Source organism: Symphalangus syndactylus, chromosome 12 (genome assembly GCF_028878055.3).
Source record: "Symphalangus syndactylus isolate Jambi chromosome 12, NHGRI_mSymSyn1-v2.1_pri, whole genome shotgun sequence".
Taxonomy (NCBI): domain Eukaryota; kingdom Metazoa; phylum Chordata; class Mammalia; order Primates; family Hylobatidae; genus Symphalangus; species Symphalangus syndactylus.
This window is the reverse complement of record NC_072441.2, coordinates 63,118,695-63,132,119: the sequence shown is the minus strand read 5'-3', so window position 1 is coordinate 63,132,119 and position 13,425 is coordinate 63,118,695. Positions and strand designations below refer to the sequence as shown.

The window sequence follows — 13,425 nt, the reverse complement described above, 5'->3', positions numbered from 1 at the left end:
TAACCTCGCTGGCCCAGTAAGATTCAAACGGCAAGGCCTGCCCATTGCTGGCACCACCCTCTGTCCTTGAAGTCCTGGGATGTTCTCCTGTGGCCTCTGCACCATCCCACACCAGGCTTCTCGGCTCACCCAGGAAGGGCAGCCTGAGCCTTCCTGCTCCATTTCACCCCCACAGCCCAGTCTCTTCCCTGCAGGAGGCCACGGGCTGCTTCTGTGGCCAAGCTGGCTGCACAGCCGCAAACCCAGACAGGCACCACAGGCAGTATCTCCACTGCCCCGGGACCCTCATCTCTTTTGTCCTTGGGTACCACTAAGAAAGGCCCCAGGAGATGCCCCCAGATGGCTTGTCAACCGGATACCATTGGCAGCTGCCAGTGGGAGAAAGAAGTCAGAGCCCACTCTGCTCCCGCCCCCCACCTCACTCCTCATGAAGGACAGTCTCCTTTGTGAAGTGTCACTGCCAAACCTGCAGGTTCCGGCTCCTGGAGACGTGGGCGTCACTCACCTGCTCCAGCTGTTTGCATGGCAGGCCTGCGGTCAGCCTGAGGTAGGGGCAGGAGCTAGATAGCAAGACAGCCCCACCCCCTTCCCAAGGCCTTCTGAGGGTTGAACTACTATAAAGGTGTGACAAAGTCTGATCACTATATTTGGGGTGGGTAAAGCAGAGGGGACAAGACTAGCTATGATTTAGAAAACAAAGGCCTGGTCAATTGTCTTCCCCCTGATGGGAAAAAGACTATCTAAAGAGGGGGGTGCAAAGAAAAAGGGAGGAGGGCTAGAGAGCAGACACATGCAGCTCCCAGCAGAGCACTGTCCAGGGAGCCTGCCAAGCAGACTCCAAGCACTGTGATCTTCCCAAGAGCTGTCCACCTCCCTCCCAAGGTAGCTGAGGGGCCTCAAAGTAGTATCACCTCACAGAGAAAAACTTCCTAAAGCCACCTGAATCCCCTTGTGTGACCTGGTAATATTTGGATTTCCTGCGTGGCTGTCTCCCAGGAGAATGTGCAGGGCTCTGTGAGCCTGGGCACTCACAGGAACTCTGAACACTGGCTTCTGGCTTTGACACATCAGCCTCTGAAAGCCAGGTTAACACGAACCTGCCATCGGCAATGGCACCCCTCTGAGCGCTGCCAGGGCCTGAGCCCCTGAGCCTGAGGATGGGAGTCTGGACTGTGGCTCTCCCCCAGGGTGGATGGCAGCCTAGGACTCAGATCTTTCCCCATGCTCCCTGCTCACTCTTTCATCTGACTTCTTCCAACAGCACTGAGGCCCCTCTCTTAATACAGCTGGAACCTTCCTCTCCAGGGGCCAAGTGTTCTCTGTACATCCCCACCATGCCCTTACCTCTCATTCCCCAGGAACAAATGAGTCTTATCGTGCGAGGGTCTCCCGTCTTGTGCCCTTTGCCCAGAAAGCTCTAGAGTAAAGGACAGGTAGGTAAGGCACGCCTTGGTCTTCCCTGACCTGAGCTTGAAATAGTCATTGCCCTCCAGGTAGTCTCCACCCACCAACCCTTCCCACCATGTAGTTCCTGCTGTGCCCACACACCACCTGGCAGTCACATCCACACCCACAACGGCGCAGAGCTTCAGCCCCATTGACAACAAGGGAAGTCAGGCTTTGCAGAAATGCAGTGTTTATTGGGAACCATCTGCCTGCACATCTCATCTATGTGCGTGTGTGTGTTTGGTCACATTGAGGTCCGTGGCCAGTGATGCAATCAGACAGCCTTCGCCAGCCCCACATTGGCCCTGTCAAAGACACTGTAATACTCCCGGATGAAGACATCCCCCAGGATCCACTGCTGGGAACTATAGTCACCCTGGAAACTACTGGTGCAGAAGCCCTGGTCCTGGGGAAGGCAAGGCGGAGATGATGCTGGTCCCAATCCCATTTGCTGTGCCTAAAGATAGGCATTTATACCCCACCCACAACTCCTCCTCCTCTGTGACGTCATTTTATCCTTGAAATGACCTTCCCAGATAAACAAGTATTGGATTCATCTCTCAACAGATGAAGAAATTGAGATTCAAAACATAAAATGACATAATCCAGGATCACCGGGTGGGGTTCTGGCATCCTCAGTCCTGTTCCCTGCACTGGACCCCACTCCCCATCTCTCATCCTCCCCAGCCCCTGCCTCCTGCTCTCAGCACCTACTGCCCTGATGACCAGCCAGAGGAGGCCTGGGGGTGGAGGTCAGTGGTCAGTGGGGCCAAGGGCTGGGCCCCACAAAGCCCAGGCTAGCTGAGCGAACCCTGCACAGAGCTCTAGGCCCCAGGACTTAGAAGCTTGAGCAGCAGAGGGAGGTTCCCATAGGGAGATGTGGACCTGCCTACCCCACCCTCCCTGACACCTTGGCGCACCGCCCCTCCTGTTCCCCATTTTTCCCAGGATGAGGCTGAAGTGGCCACAAATGAGGCCCCAGGACAACATGGCCCACTCAGAAGGGCCGGTTGGTCCAAACGCATGCCCCTCCATTCTCTGTGGAGTCCATACCACTTCTTATCACCACCATCACTGCCTCACCAGGGGCCCAACTGGGGAGTGGGGGAGGAAGCTGGTGAAGAAGGAGGAGGAGGAGGAGCCCGGGCTTCCCCTCTGAGACTCATACCTGGCTGGTGTAGGCGGAGGGTGGCAGGGGGTACTTCTTGCCGTGGATCTCAAAGACAACCATGAGCATGCTGCTCAGGCGCCCACAGTCGATGTCAAACGAAAGAACCAAGGGAGGTCCTCTTAGAAGCGACGAGTGAGTAAGCTGATTGGAGGGGTTCTGGAAGGGCCCAGAACCCCTCCTGCCACCCCATGAGCCATGGGGTGGGGAGGGGGCCCTGCCTACACCTAGGACCACAGGGAGGCTCTCAGGGTGAGGCCTGGTCCCAAGACATGGTTCTCAAGAGTCATAGCTGTCATCAACCAAGGGACAGACCCAAGCTTGGGACCCAAGGGGGTTGCCTCTGTGTCTCCCCATCTAGGCCCAGCCAGAGCTCACAGGGACGCTGGGAGCATTTGGCTGTCAAGGGGAGAGGGACAGACTCAGGGGTGGAGGAGGAAGAAGGGGCACAGCACAGGCCAGCACGTCAGGGAGGGCACCCCTCCTGGAGGAACAGGAGATCAGACGGCAGCCACTACCTGAGGCATGGAGGCTCCCACAGCAATGGAGCCAAAGCCAAAGGCCCCAACAGAGGCCTCCGGAGAAACCCCAACCTCGGCTAGCAAACGGGCTCCCTCACCACCCCTGCATCATCTCGTTTGCGTGAAGGGGCCCCCACTTCAAGGCAACCTTGTGGGGCGTTGGGGCCTGGCCTCGCCTCATTGTACTGGCCCGCGGTGGCTCCAACGGCCTGCTGGATGTTGAGGATGTCGCTGCCAGGCCCCACCAGCAGGGAGGTGCCGGTGTCCAGGATGGCCCGACAGCCACCGTCACAGGCCACCACCACGCCATCAATGATGACACTTCCGAGGATATGCAGGATGGCCTCATCCAGCCCTCCCTCCCCAGGTCCTTCCTACCCTCCCCTGCCAGGATCCGCAGTAGGGAGGGAAGGCCCCCAGCCCTCAGCCCCTTCTCTGGGGCCCCTTCCTGGAGGCCCCAGTACTTTCTGAGCCCAGAGAAAAGACCTAAAACCATTTTCTTCCAATTCAGTGGCTAAATTGAGGACATCCCACTTTCCATGGGACAGAAACTTCAATAAAACAACAAATTCACCCACATTAAGGAGTAGAGCGAGTACTATACTCATTGCCTGAGATCTGGTTTCAAGTTGTTGCTCTGCCATTTACTTGCTGTGTGTCTCCAGCAAGTTACCCAACCTTTTTGTACTCAGGCTTCCCATCTACAAAATGGGTACATTAATAACCCCTTCCTTGACTTCCTCAAGGGGTGGTCCTGAGGCTCAAACTCAATGTTAGTCCAGTGAGGAATAAATGAGACAGTCATATAGTCATTCAGCACAGCACCCAGCAGGCGGTAGATGCCCCAGAAAGGCAGCTGGTCTTGTTCATAAAGTGCAGGTGAATGTGTGGCACTAGCACCGATAAAGGTCACCGACCTTGGAAGTGTCTAGTTCAGATTCTCATGGGTGGTCTTACGAGCTGCTGTGCTGCAGTCCTCAGAGTGTGGTGGCCTGACACCCGGGCCCTCACATCCCACACCTGGATCAGCCTCTGGCTGAGGCCCACACAGGGTGGCCACTCACCCACCTGTCCACAGTGAACTGCCGGTATTCTTGCACAGTCACGGGTATCCAGTGCAGGGAGCCTGCGTAGTAGGACAGGTCAGTGGCCCCCAGCGTGAGCATGCTCCCCTGGTCATTCCTGAAACCAAGGCGCCACATGCTGTTTCAGTGAGGCTCGGAAAAGTGGTGCCCAGCCTCACCCTGGGGCGGACGCCACTGAGACCCAGCCCACCCTCCTCTGCCCCACCCCTACCCCACGCTTCAGATGAGGTCTCCGGCCTCCTCTGGCTCCTCCTCCGCTGGGCTTGCTCTGATGTCAGCGGCGGCATCCTTTCTCCTGAGCACTGCAGCCCCCACCCTGACCCCAGAGGAAGTAACCCACTCCACAGGTCCTGGGACTGCCAGGCTGTGCCCCAGCCACCCTCGGGTGTGCCCAGCTGTCTCCCTATGTGCCTACTCCCTGTCAGCCACCACCCAGGGCTTTCTGTCTCCAGTACGAAAGGGGGTTTTCAACAAAATCTACACTTTGGACTGAAACTGCCACCCGAACGCAAATCCCCTCTGTTCCTCTTGGGGCCATGTCTCACACGTGACTGGGAAACATACACTGTACTCACCCACTTCCGGAGCACTGCCTTGGGCTCCTAGAACTCATCCAGCCCATCCCAGCTCCCAGCTCTGGTACACGCTTTCTCCCCAGACAGTGCCCACTCCTCCCTCATCAGAGCCTGCCCTGGCTGCCCTCAGCTGGGGCTTCCCCTGTTATTCAGCCTCTGACACACCCAAATCTCCCCTGCAGTGCCCTTATCACACTGTTTGATTACAATAGTGTGTGTAATGGTGTGCTGTCTGCTTCTCCTGCTAAAATGTTAACTGCCAGTTTGTCTTATCTGCTGATGTGTCCCCATCTCTGGCAGATCCCCTGCACATAGTAAGGGCCCAGTAAGTATCTACTGGGTGAACAAATGCATGAGTGAATGCACTAGTTAGCCCCCTAACTGCATTCCCCTGCCTCAGCCATCCAGGAACTTCTCCTGGGGAGGGTCCCTTTCTCTCCTCCCTGCCATCCTCCCCTCTGTCTGAGCCAAGCTCCATCATCACAGGGTGCAGGCAGGTAGAGTAGGAAGCACAGGGCTGGGAGCATGAGCCCCAGGCTCCAGGCCTGGCTCAGCCGCCACCACTCAGGGTGTTGGTCCCTCACCAAGCCTCAGCTTCCTCCCTAGTGAAAGGAGTAGGTTGGACTCCTTTGGAGTCAGCTCTAAAAGTCTGTGCATCTCAATGACATTAGCAAATGGTTATTGAGGCCCTGCCACTTTGGGAAAAAAGAACTTGAAAGCCCCTATGCAGAGGTGGGATCCAGCTTTGTTTTTTGAATGCCAGAAAGGAAAGTCAAATTTTGATCCAGTGAACTCTGGCTGCATAAACGACTGCATCATGGGCCTTTGGACAAGAGGTTGGATGTGCCTGGAAAGGAGAAGGTTTGCTTGGATGCTGGCGACTACCCTTGAGTGTCCCCAAGGAGTGGACACTCTCCTCAGCCGACAGTCCTTACAAGGACGTCAAACTTAGGCCCTGGCTGGGCACAACTCCTACCTGCTCATGTAGACTGAGAACAGGTCTTGAGCCACCAGGTGCCTCTGCATCATGTTGTCAAACACGGGCACTGACTACTCAGAGGCAAGAGAAGGATAGGCCAGTCCCAGGATCCCATCAAACTTGGAGTAGGTGAAGATGTCGCCAGGTGAAGATGTGTGCTCAGGCCCACAGTCTGGTGGGGGTCCACAATGTTGGAGATCTGCAAGAGAATCATGACCTCCACTAGGTCCAGCAGCCAGAAACAGAAACATCCCAGGCATGGGGGCAGCCAGTCCCAGGTCAGGAGCCAGTATCCCAGTTCCAGTTCCTTTCCTCTTAGAGGCAACATAGTTATTTGCCCTTAAGAGACAGAAAACAAAAACAAAACCAACAACAAAAAAACCCACCTCTCCTTTCCTGGCAGTTAGTGCAATGATCTTGTGGAATCGTTGTAATGAGGCAGGGGAGGAGGGGAACGGAGGACAAGGTAGACACAGACGCTGGTGCTCGTTGTGCAAAAGCTGGGACTGAGCTCAAAGAAGGGGGCAGAATGAGGGATGCTCCAAGGCTCTCTGCAGGCCTGCAGCCCTCCCACCAGCTGTGCCCAGAACACCTCCCAGCAAATAGCCATAGAGGCAGCAGGAAGTCAAAAAAGAACATGCACACCCTTTATGTCTCCAAGACCCAGGTATAGGCTCCTGTTCTGCCATGTGCTGACCGTGTGACCTTGGACGAGTACCCGCCTGAGCCTCAATCCCCTTATCTGTTTAAGGGAATAATAATACCTACATCTCACATCTCAAGGCAGTGCTTAGACTAACTAATACTAACACTGAGCATTTATTGACATTTACTAAGTGTTTGATTATTGAATATTGATCAGCACTATGCTAAGAAAGTGCTAACTCCAAAATATTTTCTTAATCTGCCCACTTCTTCAGATACCCAATGTACCCACCAGCCTACTCTGACCACTACTACCTCTTGTCCCGAAGTGGTCAGGACACCTGTCCTGCTTCCACATGAGACCGCTAAGGGGGGGCTGACCCCGAGGCTCTCTCCTCAATCCCCTGCCCAAGATAGTGAGTGATAGCAGCCTACTGCAGCACTGCTGAGGTTCCAGGCACTGGGCCAGCTCTCCAGTGAAGATGCACCCAAAATAGCAGGGAAGAAAGTGAATGGCTCAGGCCAGCAGAGGAAGTAGGACCAGGCAGGGGAATTCGCCGTCAAAGGCCTGGCTGCTGGCCAGCTCAGCAAGCAGCCCTGAGGCCTCTGCTATCGGGTGTGGACTCCTGAGGGGGCCTGAGCAGAGCATCCTGGTGGGCACCTGCCCAGTGAGGAAAATACTGTCCACAGAGAAGGGCTGTGCCCTTCTGGACTCAAAGCAAGAAAGGTTTTAGCCAGACCCAAGGAAGAGGCCAAGGAAAGTCAAGGTGGTCAGCACTGAGAGACACCACCGGAGTTTTCACGTCAGATGGTGCATGCGGAAGGAAAGAAAGAAGCAAACATCCATTGGGTACCTACTATGTGCCTATCACTGTATTAGGTACTTTGGAGGCCAAAAAGAGTCAAGGGAAAGGGGAGCCCTTATCCTAGAGGGACGGGTGCTCTCGGACCTGAAAGAAGATGCTGCTCTGACTTACAAAGCATGAGGTCAAACCAAGAGCACTGCTCAGAGAGCCAGAGACAAGGTCCCACACTCAGCTCCCCCCGGCACCAGCTGTGTGAATTCAGGTGAGTTATCAACCACAAGCCTCGGTTTCCTCATTTGAACAACGAGGATAATGACACCTTCCTCAAAGGGCTGTCGGGAAAACAAAATTTAAAAATAAGATCATACATAGGACACTGAAGAGCTCAGTCCTGGCACCAGCTCAGAATTCGGAACTAACTGTGTCAAGGATGCATGGAAAAGGATCAGGGAGACGGGAACCCGGACCTGAGAGGGCCCTCAGGTGGGGCTCTGGGTGCTGCCACGGGAAGGAGAGGCAGGAGGAAGGGACAGCCGAAAACTGGCTGCTGGCTAAAATCCCTTTCCTTACCTCCTGAGCCATCAGGGCAGGCAGCACCTAAAGGGCTCCTCAGCACAGTGGAGGTGTGGCCCACCGGACTGTGTGGGAGGAGAGTGGCTGGTGGGAAAGGCACAGTGAGCACTGGCCGGCGCAGCCCCACTTATGGTGACAGTGGTCATAGCCCAGCAAGCCTGCATGCTGCCTGTGCCACACTGGATGGACAGGGACTTGCCCATGTTCTGGAAGGTGGAGGACTTCGACAGATCGGAGCGTTGGTGGTTTTCTGAAACACAGACCCAGAGTTAGTGGGGCCCTTAGAATCTTCTCACCACTCACAGTGCCAGCCAGGGCTGAATTCCTCAGCAGGCTCTGTAAGAATATGGCCTCAATACTGACAATTCTCTCTATAGAGAATAAGCAGCCCATTCTCTCTAAGGCCTTGGTCCCACAGTTTAAAAAAGAACATGATTCTTTGCTACTCGCCCTACCTCTCTGACTTCCAGTGCTACCTACGTAGCTTCTGCACAAAAATGAAAGGGAAAAGCCCCCCCTGAAGATTCCATGGATGTTTTGCTTTTACCAGCTGAGTAATCTTAGCCAAGTTCCTTTTCCTCTTCAAACCTTAATTTCCTCATCTGTCAAATGGGGATGAAAAGAGCACCAATCTCCCAGGATTGGTGGAGAAATAAATAATTAACGTGCGTTAAGCATGTATTCATTATTTGTAATAGACCCTCTCACTTTACTATCCCAGCACTCACTGGCACATCATAGCCCCATTTTATAGAAAGGAAAATTCAGGATCCAAAAGGGTAAGCAGCTTGCCTTGGCTCCCAGTAGAGACAAAAAAATAAAATAAAGGTCCCTAATTTTTAGCTAAAACCCATGATTTTCAAATCTTCCCAGTGTGTGGCCAGTTGGGAGGATGAGTGAGGAGACCGACCACAACCAGGAGGCTGGGAAGGTCAGAGCCAGCCGTCCTGCCACCCCATGTTTCCCCCCAGCCATCCTGACCACCCTGGCCACTCAGCCAGGGCATCCAAGCATGAGGGGCTGGGGCAGTAGAGGGCGGTCACTCACGACAGGCATCACTGTTGCAGTAGACAGAGGACACCCAGAGATCCAAGGAGCCTGTATCAGACACCACAGTGAACTTCTGGGGAGGAGTCCTGACACTGAAGACAGACAGCACTGGGTCAGAAGTGGCAGCACCAGGGGGCAGGAGGATATGGGTTAATGGTGGGCGGGGAGCGGGGGCACTTGTGGAGGCCCTGTGCTTTCTGCCCAGAGACCTGGGTGTCTCAAGGAAGGCGAAGATACCGCAGAGGGTTCTTGACCTCCAGCCCTCACCTGGTCTCCCACCCCCAGCCACACTTGGCCTCATCCTTCCACAAGCCCTGCAACCACTGCTGGAATCAGCCTCAGAAGCAGACCTGGGTCCTAAACTTAAATCCTGCCTGGGTGGGACATGGGCCACCTCTGCCAGGGCAAAAAGAATCTTGACTGAGAGGTAGGGCATCAGCTAGGTGTGGACCCCATGTCCCGGCCCCAGTGGCCCCTGCCACGCACGCCTTCCCGCCAGCTCTCCCCACTGTCAGAGCAGAGGCTGGGGGCGGGCAGTGAAGATGACCTAGATAAGGAATGAGAGCACAGAAGAGAAAAAAGGCTGGTTGTTTACTGGCAAGAGTGACGGCTGAGAGAAAGACAAGCTCCAGGAAGGAACAGGCACCAGGGGCGCTCCTGCCTGGGTCTTGGGTGGGAGGAAGAGCAAGCTGGCGGCTGCGTCCTGGGCAGCTGCAGAATGGCACCCACTGTCTCCATCCCTGCTGAGCCAGACTAAGACAGAACTTCCCTGGCCGGGAAGGCAGGTGCAAGGTTGGGACGGTCGGCCGGGGTGCAGTTCGTGCACTCTTGGGGGATGTGTGAGGAAGGCGCCTGAGCTCAGACCCTCCTGGTGGTGGCATTCAGAGCTGGCAGGCAGAAGCACTGCCTTTTCTGGGTCGGCCAGCCCCTTGTGGAGCTGACTGAGGGCAGGGAGACTGCCTCTACCACAGGCTCCAAGATTTCTCAAAGAGAAACAGCTGTGGTGAGGCAGGGGCCTGGGGGCGCTTTCCACTTCGTTAGTGGAAAGGCTGGCGGAGCCACTCACATCCAGGTAGTTGGTCAGAGACTCGCTGGCCACCACCCCAGAGTTGGAGTGCTTCCTGCTGACTGCATAATGGTGATTCCTCAGGAAGTCCTCCAGGAGCCTGCGCTCCTTCAGGGCTCTCCTCAGCGACTTCCCTTTGTGCAGAGGAACCCTGAGGAGACGGGGAAGAATTCGTGAGGAGGGTGTGCATCTCCCGCAGGCTGCCCAGCCTCCCAGAAGTGGGTTCCATAAACCACTCCGTACACTCTGTTCCCAGCCAGCCTTCTGATCAATGGCCCACTGACCCCAGGCCAATGGCTTTCAAACTTTTTTTAAATCATAACTCAAAGTAAGAAATGTATTTTACATCAGTTCAAAAATCAATGCCTATCCTTGCTAACCGCAATGCACTCTCATATTTTCTATTGCGTTCTCTTTTTCTAATGCTGGTGGAGACCCATTAGAGGCATTTTACAACCCACTAATAAGTTTTGAAACCCATGGTTTGAAAGGCACTAAGCACATTATCACTCATTCAGTCACCAAATTCTTGCTGTGCCAGACACTGTACAGGGCACGGAGGACACTACTGGAAAGGACACCACCGTCTCTGCCCACCAGAAGTGCACTGTGTGCAGTGAAAAACGGTGTCTCCCACATGCTGGCAAATGCTACGACAATGATCCTGCCCTCTGTCAATCCCCTTTCTCCGTTCTCTGGATAGCTTTTCCCTAAGATGAGTGGAAAATTCTCAAAGGGTTTCTCAGCACAGAGCCTGGTCTCACAGGGGCCTCCTAGGGGAGCTTGAGTTTTAGATGATGGAGGCAGATCAACAGTGAAGAGATCAAGAGAGGAAATGCAGAAACTGGTTCTAGACCTGGCGCTGCCCTGTCTGTGTCAACTTGGGTGGCTCCCCAAAGCCCTCCGAGCTTCAGCTCCCTTAGGTTAACCCTTTCCTTTCCAGCCATTCTCCTGGCCCTGCCTTTGACTAGCCCTATGGCTTAAACTCTCTGGTCCTTAGTTTCCTCTCCTATAGATAGAAGTAGAACTCAGTGATTCCCACAGTCGTTTTTACCTCTAAGAATCACGTGGTCCTCCTCTGTGAGACTGTTGAGATGTGCTTTGAGAGCCATAAATGGCAGCAGTGTTAAGACTCACAGAGAGAATGGATCTTTGCAGGCTGTTCACATCCCAAGTGCTGGGGCAGATAGTGCACCTGGGACCTGGAGGGACTTTATTTTCAGGACTGCCACAAAGATTCCTGACCAGTCGAAGGCCAGGGATCCAGCTTTCCCAGGGAGGAATCGGGGCTTCTCTGTGCTCAGGGCTTGACCAGACTCAAACCTGAGCACCTGCAGATTACCATGTGATATCATGGCAAGAGTGCAAATCCACAGAGGCCAAGTCCTAGCTCCTCCATTACTAGCCATGCAGCCTCGGACAGCTCAGGGACCCTCCTTAGGAACCCTTCCTAAACAACAGTGTCTCATCTGTAAATTGCAAATGATAATATCTACTTAATCCATGAGGAGTAGTGGCTTAGTGGAGTGCCTGGCACCTGGGAGCAAACAGCTCAATCAATGTCAGTTATTATTTTGGGAGGAGAACCTGGGATCTTCACCCACAAAAGATTAGTACAATAGAGAACTTTATTTTGTTTAACAAATGCATATATAGCTCTTACAGTGTGTACCGTTCAAAGCATTTTTTAAATATTAACTCCTATAATCCTCACAACATCCCTATGAGATGGACACTACCATTATTCAAATTTTATGAACAGAGGAGGAAACTGAGGCACAGAGAGTTAAGTTAGTGATGGAGCTTGGGATCAAACCCCAGGCAGTTTGACTCCAGAGCCATGCCCTATCCTCCCAGTTGCCCATCTGGCTCCTTGTTCTTTTCACCACACTGTGAAGTGCTGGAGTAAACAGAAGCAAAGTTCCCAGCATGCAAAGGCAAGACTGACAGGGAGCTGTTATCCTGGGAACTTGCAGCACTTCTCCCAAGACTCCCTGGGGAACCAATGGCTGGAAGACCAAGGACAGATCTCCCAGAGAGGACGATGAGATGCCCTTGCCCTCCCCTGGGCTCTGACACTTACCTGATGATGGCATTGACCTCAGAGAGAGCAAAGACTGCAAGGAACACCACAAGGCCCCTCATCCTGGACTGCAGACTGGCCACTGCTCCAGCCAGAGACCACTTCACAGCCTTTATAGAGGGAGCCAGGTGTCCTGTGGCTGGAAGCCCAGACTTCAGAGATAGCTCCTGACTGTAGGTCACTCCACAAGTACAGTGAGATAACACTCAGGATACCTAAGACCCATGCTGATAAGGACCACTCACACTGAGTGAGGCCATTTATCAGCATGGGTCTTAGGTATTCTGAGTGTTGTCTCGGTGTATCGGTATTCCAGGGACTTCAAAGTTGAAGGGTATACATGCCCGGTCTTCAGGCTGAGAAATGTCAACATAGGCTCTCTGACCTGCTCCCCACTTGCAGACGGGACTTCTCGAGCCAACACAGGGGAGGCGCTGCCAGAAATGTGTCCCATGTTCCACCTTATGCTCTGTAAGAGGCCTGTTCCCCACAGATCCCACTCCAACCTTATCTGCCTCCTCTCCCACGATCTGACTCCACTGGAAGCTGGTAGCCTGCCCTATCCATGAATCTGCCCCCAGCCCAATTTTCTAGTGGTGGGGGGACTCAGTCTTCCCCCAAAGTGGCATCTGCGGCAGAGAGGAATTGTTCATTCTGTCATCCCCGTGAATGGAGCTTGGGGTTTAGAGCACAGAGCAGGTGTGTCCTCCACTCCTGCAGAGCACAGTCTAAGAGAGAAGGCAGGCCCGAGGCACATGCACCCCTAAGGACATAGGCTCTGTTCCACCGTGGAAGGGTGCTGAGGAGGGTAGGGGTAAATCGATGCCAGATCACACTGGCATTGGAAGAACGGGGCACGGCTGAACTGGGAAGGCAGACAAGTGCCCCCACATAGAAGAAGAAGGGAAATATGGCAGTGATACAGTAGGGAACAGCTTAGGCCAGGACTCAGCCTCTGAGTCCCATTGGAGTGTACAGAGACAGCCCCTCAGAAGCACATGTGCAGGGGGTGTGTTGAGTAGAGGCCCCTGGAGTCTAGGCCGGAGATTCTCTGAGGCTTGTAGCCAGAGAGAGAGTCAGGAGAAGAAGGAAAACAAAGGCTGTGGCCATGAAGCTAATGGAGAAGATCACGTTCCAAGGACCAGGGGAGGCTAACGCTGGCAAATCAGGACTGTGTAAGGGTAAGGTGGGCAAAATAGGAAGGCAAGGGCTTCAGGTCCATGGGAGAGTGGGAGAGCACGATGCCAGCTGCCCAATGTCTGGCAGGACAGATGTCCACGTGGAGAGGGAGGCCTGGTGGGAATGTAAGAAAGGGCAGGCAGGAGCAGCCAAAGAGGCTGGCATGTGGTGGCACCAGTTGGAGAGAGACAGGCTCTGGAGTTGCATACATTTGATTTGCAAGGGCCTCAGGAGGGAGCCTCAGGAGGG

General features: G+C 54.2%; 1 protein-coding gene across 1 annotated transcript; it reads right to left on the bottom strand.

Moving 5' to 3' along the window:
- Positions 1–1,657: 1,657 nt before the first annotated feature.
- On the bottom strand, positions 1,658–12,059 carry LOC134734648 (chymosin-like). Its single transcript, XM_063628018.1, is given in 10 exon segments — positions 1,658–1,852; positions 2,615–2,714; positions 3,313–3,456; positions 4,204–4,317; positions 5,772–5,929; positions 5,932–5,973; positions 7,921–8,048; positions 8,846–8,956; positions 9,908–10,065; positions 11,998–12,059. Coding segments are annotated over 10 exon segments (1,149 nt in total). The 3' UTR covers positions 1,658–1,720.
- Positions 12,060–13,425: the final 1,366 nt, after the last annotated feature.